Source organism: Carya illinoinensis, chromosome 1, assembly GCF_018687715.1.
Source record: "Carya illinoinensis cultivar Pawnee chromosome 1, C.illinoinensisPawnee_v1, whole genome shotgun sequence".
In the NCBI taxonomy this organism is placed as follows: Eukaryota; Viridiplantae; Streptophyta; class Magnoliopsida; order Fagales; family Juglandaceae; genus Carya; species Carya illinoinensis.
Window position 1 is genome coordinate 54784381 of NC_056752.1, and position 11016 is coordinate 54795396.

At 36.0% G+C, this 11016-nt stretch overlaps 1 protein-coding gene and 1 long non-coding RNA gene across 2 annotated transcripts; one reads left to right on the forward strand and one right to left on the reverse strand.

Moving 5' to 3' along the window:
* The first annotated feature begins 1751 nt into the window (after nt 1-1751).
* Nucleotides 1752-3141, forward strand: LOC122289451. The gene is made up of 2 exons (XR_006236163.1): nt 1752-2638; nt 2725-3141. It is a non-coding gene; the product is annotated as an uncharacterized LOC122289451 (long non-coding RNA).
* Nucleotides 3142-8878: 5737 nt separating this feature from the next.
* On the reverse strand, nt 8879-10426 carry LOC122289517 (chlorophyll a-b binding protein 6A, chloroplastic-like). The gene is made up of 4 exons (XM_043096593.1): nt 10146-10426; nt 9907-10009; nt 9238-9526; nt 8879-9116 (listed from the first exon to the last, which is right to left on the reverse strand). Exons 1-4 carry the CDS (start codon nt 10346-10348, stop codon nt 8965-8967), a joined length of 747 nt encoding a protein of 248 aa, XP_042952527.1. The 5' UTR covers nt 10349-10426; the 3' UTR covers nt 8879-8964.
* Between the last annotated feature and the right edge of the window lie 590 nt (nt 10427-11016).

Genomic DNA, 11016 nt, shown 5'->3' on the forward strand with positions numbered 1-11016 from the left:
CTCACCTTGGTTAATTAATTTTAGAGAAATGTTTTAGTAAAAAATAACTTTATATATAAGAGTAAACTCTTAAGTTGACGTGTCTTGATTTTGTACATCAAATTATAAAGTAAATTTAATAAATAAGATGAAGTCGTGTCAGTTTATGAATTTATTTTTTTGAAACCTCTTTATAAGTATATCAATTCTCTTAATTTTATAATGCAAAGAATATGGTAGAATATCTTGAGATCATTGTAATACAGCCAACTCAAATATGATCACTTTTTTAACGATTAAATATTTCATATGTATATTCAACTAGCCAACTTAGTTAAATTAATGTAATACAGCCTCTTGTGCCTCGCGCATTTATGATCTCTTTTACGTCAATGCATGGTTTGGAGGCCGCATTAACGGACGCGGTTTTGAAGTACAGTTTCTCAATTACGTTTCTAGCTACTTTCTTTTGTATCCTTATGTTTTCGCAATTATGAGTTATTTAATTCAACAGTACTTGATCTACATCACAAGTACTGTTGAGGACGAAGCCAGATCATCATCCGCTCATATATAATATTTTATATGTATACAACTATCAATTACTTGAATTTCCAAATTATAACAATTTTTTCTTTACATGGAATTAATCATCATCATCATCAGTTAATTGAGAAGTGTCGCAATAATTAATAGCTTTAGATTAATTTATATAATTTTCATCAGATAAACAACTAAATTTTTTTTATTAATGATTTTCTCTTAATTAATTATAGACTATGAACATGATATATTTTCTTCTTTTTTCCCCGGGGGTAATAATATATAATTTATTTTCCCGCTCGAGAATTAGATAAAAAGTGTATGCATATATATATATATATATATAAGTACTATTAAACAAATTAAAGAGAGAAAAAGGAACCTGCCACTTATATATTATGATGTCAGCACTGAATTTTATTATTTGGTGGTCACGTTTTGATTGATCAGTTCTATTTGTATAACATTTACATGACATATATATATATATATATAAGAGAAATGATATTAGTAATCGTAGAATATATAAGTGTTGTGTAATCTGTTTAAAAAAATTATTAAATACTAAATCTATATAAAAAAAATTAGTTTTTAATAGTAAATTTTATTATTTTTCAAAACGATTATGTGGCGCTTATTCACTTTACGACTGAATGTAGTATTAATTTATAATAAATGCATGGTCTGGTGGGTCTGGTGAAAGATTGGGCAAAACATTATGGATGGATTAATTTGGAATTCCAGTTTGCTTTATTGAAAGAAAATGAGTAAGTGAACAGAAATAAAGATGATTGAGTTAGGTAGCAAAGTGGCATGGATCATTCTAATTTCTAAAAAAAAAAAAAAATGGTAGTGCTAATCCCCGTCCCAGCTTAAACAACATGGCACCATAAATATTATTATAGTGTTTTTTTAATGATAGTAGAAAAAAGAAAAGGGTTGATAAAGAGGAAGTGACGGTGGCCGAAAAGAAAAAGATGTTAAATTATGGTAGTATCTCTCCTTTTTCTTTCTTTAACTGATTTATTTATTTATTTAAAGTGGGAAGAGGGATGAGGAATCCATGTCTTCCAAGCACTCCCCGACAAAATGAGCTTCAGAGAAGACAAAAGTAACCACTGCTTTACGACCCAGAAAAGGAGATTTCAAACACCATAAGGTTAGCTTAGGAAATTGCGTGGTTAGTAACCCAACCCCCCCCCCCCCCCCCCCCCCCCCCCCCCCTCTCTCTCTCTCTCTCTCTCTCTCTCTCTCTCTCTCTCGGTCTCTATATTTAGTGGGGAGCTGGGGTGCAACTCCAACCCCACATCTTCCTTCTTTCCCTCAGAAAACCACACACAAACCCCACAAACACTAGCGAGACCTTAACACCCCCAAGTTTAGGCGCCCGCTTTGCTTGTGTTTTGCCAATTTCAATAGGGTTTGTGGGGCTTTGAAACCCATTTGATTATGACCTAGTTCCCATCTGCCTCAATATTAATTCCTACATCCTCAATATATACCTCTCTCTTCACCTTCTACTGTCTCCTTCAATTCCTTCTCCGCTCTCAATCTCTCCCCCAAACTGCTCCATATTCATCTTCCTCCTCTTCATGGGGAAGATTAGATATGATTTGAACTCCAGTACTTATCTATAGATATAAGGACTTCAAGTCCTCACATCTGTACATATTTCTACATACATACATATGTATATACATGTTTTCTAAACCTTATATATATAGCTCAAGTCGTATATGATGGGGTTGGAGAAAGTCTTGGTTAGAAATTTTTGTAATTTAAGGGAATTTTTTTCTTCTTGACATGATGGTATGACGCATAAAAACATGCATATATATGCCTGGCTCCCTGTATGCCATTTGCAGAGCTCACCGGACAATCGATGGCCTCCGTGGATGGCGTATGAGGAGCCATGCATATTCCATGTATATACATGGACTTAAATTTTCCAGATTCCTTCTCTTCTCTCTCTCTCTCTCTCTCTCTCTCTCTCTCTCTCTCTCTCTCTCTCTCTCTCTCAAGGAAGTGTTGTCATATTCGATCGAGACCTAATTCCACACGGGCAGCGTTGTAATTTTAGAAAGCTGCAGGTGTTTCACTCATGTCTGAATAAAAGGTACTTCTTCTTCTCCGTTGGGAGTAGTACTACTTAACGGGTTTAAGGGTTTTGATCATGATGACTTGATGTCTATGTTTTTGCAGAGAATAATAGTAGCTTCCGTGAAGATGTTCGTCTCTCACCGATGGTCTCATGTGGCTTTGCAGGAGACCATAATCATTTTCACTACACATGTAACGAGGTTTCTGTGAAATCTGTAGCCCAAATTATGGTAAATTAGAAGCGTACCTGACAGCATGGAAGTCACAACTACCATGTTGCCCTTCCATCTTGCTGAACGCTTGTCCGATGGACATTTCATAAAGGCCCCGGGCCTGTCATATAAAGAAGCAATTGTTTCACATACCATTTTTTTATCATGCAAAACAAAAACCAAATCGATCTAGGCCTTTAGTTTGATGGATAATCAAACTGAAACCCAGTAGTACTTTTGGTTCTGTTTCTTCTATCTTCTACCAGTAAGTTTTTGCTTCCCTATCATTAATGTTTTGGTTTGACAAGCCTAGCTAGTACTGATCAACTGATTCGCTTTTTCTTCACTAATGCATTTTGGCGTAGATAATGCTTATTCTAATGCATTTGGGCTTGAAGAAAGCATATGCACCAACAACGGATCGATTCTAGTCCTTCTGTTGATGGAACCGGCTCTCAGCCATGTGACCTATGTTATCTATTATATGGGAGGGTAATGATTGAGTTAGTAACTTAGTACAGCGGCATAGGCATAAAGGAACCCTCTAAGTCCAGTAAATGATCTAGCGAGCTGCTTTTAGGGTAAATAATGTAGATAGGGTGGTACGTTGTTAATTAAGTACTACGGACAATATTGGGGAAATAGTATATATTTCGTCTAGCTCATCAACGAGCTGTTCCTACTTCCTGGCCAATGGATGGTATTTATTAATTAATGATGTTGTGCCCGAGTAGCTAACTAAAGCGATCGAGCAGAGGCAACCCAACTACTAGAAATATCCCTGAATAGATATGCATGCTTAGGCTTATCTGCATTAAAACCTTATGTCCTTTGTTGGCAATGGACCTCGCCTCGGGATATCTAGCATGCATGCAGCTGTTCCTACTTCCTGGCCAATTGATTGTAATGATCGGAGCAGTAAGTAATTATGCTAGCTGAGCTACCCAACTAGAAAGTTCCCCTATTGGATATGCTTTTAGGCTAGCTCATCTGCATTAGAACGCGTCCTTAGCAATGAACCTCAGCAAATATATATCATGTTCCTATCTCAGATCGATGCCCCTCTCTCTCTCTCTCTATCTCACACACACACACCAGTACACAAGTCTGGCCAGGCCATCTATCGAGAAAGAAAAGTATGGATTCTGGGAAAAGTAAAAGTGTTTTGCAGCAGGAGGAGGATTATCATCATGGCCACTGGGGAATCTCATACAAGCAGTGGACCACCCCCCCTCTTCTCTCTCTCTCACTCTCTCACTGGCTTGGAGGGAATATATTATACGGTCAAAGCAGGTCAAAAAGAACGAAAGATTGGTCAGGCAAAGAGAGGGAGGGGGACCATCTTTGCGAGATCTACTGGGAAAATCAATTATATGTGGGGTTTTGGGTGCATATATTAACATATAGTAATATTTTTTAATTTACGATTTCATAGATCGCTAACATTAATGTCCTGTACGTGTTGATGATCATCATGACTCTCGTCAAGCCGTGGCTAGTAGCTAGCTGTAGCGTGGAAAGAAAAATTAGGAGGAAAAGAAAATGTACGGGCTTGGGGGTAGCTGGTGGGGGGTCCACTTCGTCAATTTGTTGTCCCCTAGTACGTATTTTAGTCCTATATGTCTACTTTCATCGTAGATTCTGTCCTTTTTAATTTCTATCTGCTGTCCTTTGTTATCAGTCTCGCACACATTATGTTTTAAATAAAAGATATTTTTATAAATTGATATTATTTTTTAAAATTATTTTTTAAAAAAAAAAAAAAACCTATATATATACATATAAAACTAGCCCAAGTTTTGATTAATTGATATCATTTACATGACCGATCGATCTAAATTAAAACGCGATATATAGATGCATGATTCTAACCAATTAAGGGACTTGTTTTCTAATTCATTGGGTGAACAAGAAATAAGTGATTCTACATGATATCGAGGACAAAGATCGATGTTTCTGAAACTTCCATCAAGATGGAATTTGAAGTACTACTAGTACTTCTGCCATGTTAGGCTGTTAGCTGCGCGCATGCACGTCTTTTAATTTTGTTAATGGTACCGTTGTTAACCGGAAAAATGAAGATCAGAGCTCAGCTAAGTAGGGCCTAGCAAGATGATATATATATATATATATAATATATACACACACACCATTGGTAATGGATTGGAAATCCTTGCACGACCAGAGCACTTGAACAGTACCTTTTTTAAAACCCTAGCGACTGCATGAACTAGGGTTTAAGTAGTGAGATAGAGAGGCCGGAGAGATAGTACTGTCTGTGAGTTTCCTATTCGAATAGATCATCTGCACAATGTCACAGCTAGCTTGCATGGTGTTTAGAATTAAAGTCGATCGGCACGTACATATACATATATAATATCTATTGATCTCCACCGCATAAGGCCAGTGCGTACGTTTCGTTTTGCGTTCTCGATTGATTTTCTCCGGCCGGCCCTTTCAGTACTGCGCAAGTAATTAACAGTTCCGACTTAAGATCATCACATGCATGCAGTACCCACGGTACTATTTTCTCTCTTGAGGTTTTTGTTTTCTATTTTCGAGAACAATATATAATATGCACAGAAATTTGGTTAAAATAAAATTTAAGAATATTTGTCCCTCCAGTACCTCACTACGATCGACCATATTTTTTCGGGGAAAAAAGTACGCGAACTTGGTTTTGAAAGACTGGAGTACTTTGTTGTGTGACGATAGATTGATTGATAACTACAGTTCGTTTCAATGGCTGATTAGACTAAAACAACGTACGAAGATGCAATGAAATTCACGCGCAAATGTTTTGTCTCGTATGAACTAGTCCTTTCATGATTACATATCTTCCCCGAAATATTTTTATAGGTACGTACGTAATAAAGTGATCAACTTCCAATATATATATAATTACATAAGTAGAAAGAACGTCGTTTGATTAATGATATATATATATATAGTGATGCTATACACCATGCCATGATCATTTTACATACATCTCATTATATATGATATTACATATTTATCACTATTTTATAATAAAAAAATATGTAATAAATAATCGTTCAATAGGGATAAATATGTCACATCTTACTTAATAAGATACAAATAGAATAGAAATATAGTGTATAGAATTTTCTATATATATATATATGCATGGCATTTGTGTTACTGACAATCATTTAAATATATATATATATCTATAAGAGAAATGAGTTTTTGCGATCAACCAAAATTTTGCAATCAAAAAGTTGTTTCGATGAAAACGCACTGAAATAGTCGTTTTGGTTATAAAATTTTAATCACAAAAATCTATTTTTCTTGTAATAAATTAATTATATATATATATTTACTATACCGCGAGAACCATAATTTTACAAACAAAAGAGGACTTTATATTCGTACATTTGATTAGATCTACATAAAATACAACAATCGAAAATTATTACGATCATGCAGTAAGTTGTAAGCATGAAACATGACCACGAAATCTATGTCATCCGTACGTGACACGTACATGCCCGCGTATAGCCATATAATTTCCAGAAGAGATAAACAATTTAGTAAATGTTTTAATTAGATCAAAATCTTCGATCCGGCCCAGATGTACCAAACCAAAACAGGCTTAAATACTGCATGCTAAGCCTCACTGTTTATTCCCATATCCAATATCCATGGTATTGGTGACGAGCCCGACCTGCCTCCCCAATGTCTTAATGTACAATGAGACTGTAGACTCAAAGAAAAATTCTCCCCACTCGAGGACTACTCACCCTTGACTAGAAACAAGTAATTTTATTAATGGCTTGTACGTTGTTTTATTAAAACACATAAAAGAACTCTTCCATCCCAATCCTTAACAGGGTAAACCAAATCTCTTCATCTTCTTTAAATCGCTGTCGCTTTTCAAGAAGCATTATCTTCCCCTTCCTCAGCTCGACATCGGCCCCTTCCTCACATTACTCAATAGGAAATTGTATAGAAACTACAAAACTCAAGATTTTTTTGTTTGATATTTCATTTTCTAGGAAAAATACAAAAGGCAAACCAAATGGAGAGATCTAAATTGATGGCTCCAAGGTAGACCAAGTCTAAATTTTCTATTAGCTTGATTTTAACTTTCTTAGGTTGGTTTTTAATTGACTGTAGATTCAAAAAATTTCAATCCCACGAATTCATATCATAAATGTAGAGATTGTCACTCCATCAAACTTCTTTGTATGTGAAGAGGGAAAATTTTTTCAGATTTGCATGGTCTCATCAATAAAGCCAAGCAGTTGTTGACTACGAACTAGAGGAAGATGGAGCTCCCAGACTAAGAAATGGGTGTCATCTAGTTTGATAGTTATCAGATTTGGGATATTTGTCATGGCCTATTGAAAAATAAAAAGGATGAAGCAAGATTTGTACTAACTTTCAGACATGAGGCAAAGAGGACTACTATGCTTTTTCCACTACTAATATCGATTGTCACTAACCTGTTGCGATGATAGCAGTAGGAGAAAGAAAAAAGCTGAGTTAGGTTCTAATCATTTGTGTAAGCATCTCCTTCGGACCCTCTGTCGACTCGTGTGCTCATTTATGGATACGACTTCATTTTTTGTTTCAGTTATAAAAAAATAAAAAATAAAAAATAAAATAAAAAGGGCTGTATGATCAGCCTAGGAAAGCAAGTGCCACACATTTGGCCCGCAAGAGGAGTCCCCATTTGGGACTATACACAGCAGCTCTCGGACTTGAATGACTTCCTTCCTTAAGTAGTTCCTGTTAAGCACAGTACTCTTCCATACAGACAGCATAATCTTATCAATATTATTGCCACATTTATAATAAATTAATGAGAGAAGTGTAGGTTATAGTTACAAATAGATTTTATTAAATTAAAAATACAAATTAATGTATTGTTATATTTTTTAAAAGAATTCGACATCCTAATTTTATTAGTAACCCTATTTTTAACAAAGTATATCATTCACAAAAGGAATTCTTAAAGTTACAAAAAAGATAGCTATGGTATATTAACTATTTCAGATGTTGACTAAATGCAAAACACAAATAAAATCATTTTAACACGTGTCATATAACAAGTACGATGAAGATCGATATTTCATATCCAAGTTAGGCAACAAAAATGCATATTATTCACGTTGAGAGTGGCAGGGGCAAAGGATAAGGCTATAAGCAAGGTTCAAAACACGTACGCGCGAGAAAAGATCGTTTAGATCCTCCCAGCATTCTCCAGCTCCTTGGCAAACTTCGGCCACTCAGAGCCCGAACCAGCGTTGATTTCAACAAGGCAGGCCCGTTTGCAATTGCTGGGCCAGGCGGTCTGACACTAGTTATATGGATCAGAATTCGCGACCCATCGGAACCTAGCAATATGACGTCGGATGCATTCTCTAGTACTCTCGTAAGGAAAAATATAGCTGCAAGTATAATTACACATTAATCTGTACATTAATGTAATGTAATTGGTCAAAAAATAGATTTTATTAAAAATAGTATTAATTTAAATTTAAAATATGAATAAATCAGTATTAGTATACAGATTAGTGTACGACTGTATTTATATGTAATAAAACTACACTCGTAAATATATAAGAATTAACTATTAAGCATGTTCCCCCTTTATAACGTAGCGCAGCAGATTGTGATGCAGGCAGCAGTAAATAATAAATTCTGGGGGTTCAGATAAATAATTTTAAAAAATTATGCAGGGAAGTATGGCTCGCTGTGCCAAAACCTTAACACGTGTCGTGTAATTTTAATAAGCATGTAATTAATATAAAAATGTCACTCTATTAAAATTAATTTTCAATTTTATAAAACTATCCTCTACTTCATATAGAGTTGTAAAATAATTATAAATTAATTATTTCTCTTATTAAAACCAACAAAAAAAGATATTAATTTACCAATGTCTAATAGTTAACTAGATAGATATATAATAAATAATTTTCACAATAATTTTAGCCAGTTACTAAAATATTAGAAGTTACTATTAATAGCAAATCAATTACTTCTAAACTTAATTACATAGATGAAAGATCATATATAGGAGATGGGATCGAGATTCATTAATACACGCTCATGTTACATGGACTTTTACAGTGAAAAGTATGATTAAAATTTTCATGCTTCAGGGGTAAAGTGATCTGGGAATAATGATATCCCCAATGTTGTTGTGCCACGGATCGGCCAAGTGGGTGGCCAGGTTCTCCAACGGTCCTGTGCCAGGGTAAGCTGATTGTTGAACGCAGAATCCCACAAAAGCCAACAGAGCAAGCCGGCCTGCGCGCACATCACTCGTACAATCAATATTTCAGACTAGGTAGATGGTTAATTATAAGAATGTAACAGTTGTTTACAACAAATGAAAATGGAAATTATATATTAAGGAGACGGCGCTAACCGTTTTTGATCTCCTTGACTTTGTATTCCTTGAACTTTGCTGGGTCCTTAGAGTAGCCCAAGGGATCAAAAGCACCGCCAGGGTACTTCTTCTTCTCGGGATCTTTCTCCATGCTGCGTTGGTGCTCCACAAAGGAAATGGCGAGGAATTCAATGACCAAGATGGTAGGGAGAGTGCCCCATGGCACAGGGTAGCCCAAGTAGGTGGCTTGACCTCCAGGAACGGCAGCCCACTCCTGAGCCTTCACCCAGTTCCCCAACCCTAATGCCTCCGGTACTAGGATTCCTGGCTACAATTTTGATCAAGAGATGGAAATTAATCACATTATCTCATAACTCTAAGTTTGGTTTGGTTATACAAAATTTTCATCTTAAACTAAAAATTTTCATTTCATTATTATAATTTTTCTAAATTTTCATATAAAATATATTAAATAATTAAATTTTTTTAAATCTCGAAATAATAATTATAGTCAAATATAATATTTTAATATTTTATTTTAAAATTTAAAATTTCCATCTCAAAATTAAGAACTAGCCAAACCGAACCGAACAACCAGCTAGCTAGGAGACAAACGGTTTTGCCTGCCAGTTTTGCTAATTATGAGAATCAATTTGAAACAAACGTTTCAACAATGCGAAAGTCTGCTTGAAATTAAAGAACACTTACAACGGCAAGCATGGCCCATCTACAGTGAATGAGTTCAGACTCCTTGAATCTTTCAAGGTTCTCTGGGACCGTACCAAGCCCAAGTGGGTCAAATCCGAAGTCACTGCATTCCATACAAAAAATATGCAAATTCGGTGATGTTAATTATACGGAAGAACATAATAATATTCAGCTGCACTTTTCTCTTCATATATATATATATATATATATATATTACATAGTCCATTATGATTACGTACCCAGGCGCTGAGCCGTCGAGGTGTGGAGGTCGAGGCTGGCCCGGCATCCACTCGGCCGTCATGGTGAAGCGGGAGGTGGCATTGGCGGCCCCAACACCGGGAAGTGGGAGAGCGGTGGCAAATTTGGACTTGGACGAAGAAAGGACAGATGGGAAGGCGGTGGTGGCGATGCCATAGCTCATCGTCAAAGTATTGGAAGCCATGCTCTCGGACGTCTGGGAGTTGAACTGTTGTGGGGGGAATAGAGATAGAGATCGGTTGGATATGGGCGGTGGAGGAAGAAGTACTAGTACAAGTATGTGTGTGGAGATATAGGCGAATCCAGATCTGGATTGCCATTGGGTAATGATGCTTGGATTTTGTCATGTCATTGGAACACGTGTCATCTTTCAATCCATTATTCTACGTGGCATATCCCGTGGATATCAGATATCTTTGCAATTTTTCCATGGTGGAGGTTGAGTGCCGTCAGAAAAAATCAACCATGTTTTGGTGGCCTGTATTGAGTGCAAAGATATTGCAGAAATTAACACCTTTATTTTTCTCTTCGAAATGGAATGGCGGAGGCAATGAGCTTGGTAATATTTTATGAGTGTGATAATGGAAGTTTTTATTTACAGTAAAATGTCTGGTTTGAATCATAATTACTGTCTCAAATAGGGCTATACATAAAATTGAAAATCTGGCCTACACAGACGGAGACCGACCACCGGAAGTCAGAAGGCAAAAACAGGCAAAAAACTTGTCGACGGTTGAGTTAAATATATAAGAATCGACGTCGGTCGATTCGGTTAGCGGTTCGACCTAGGGAAAACCGATGAACCGATTGACATCTGCTATAACCTCTTTTTTTTTTTTTTTTTTGCCTATA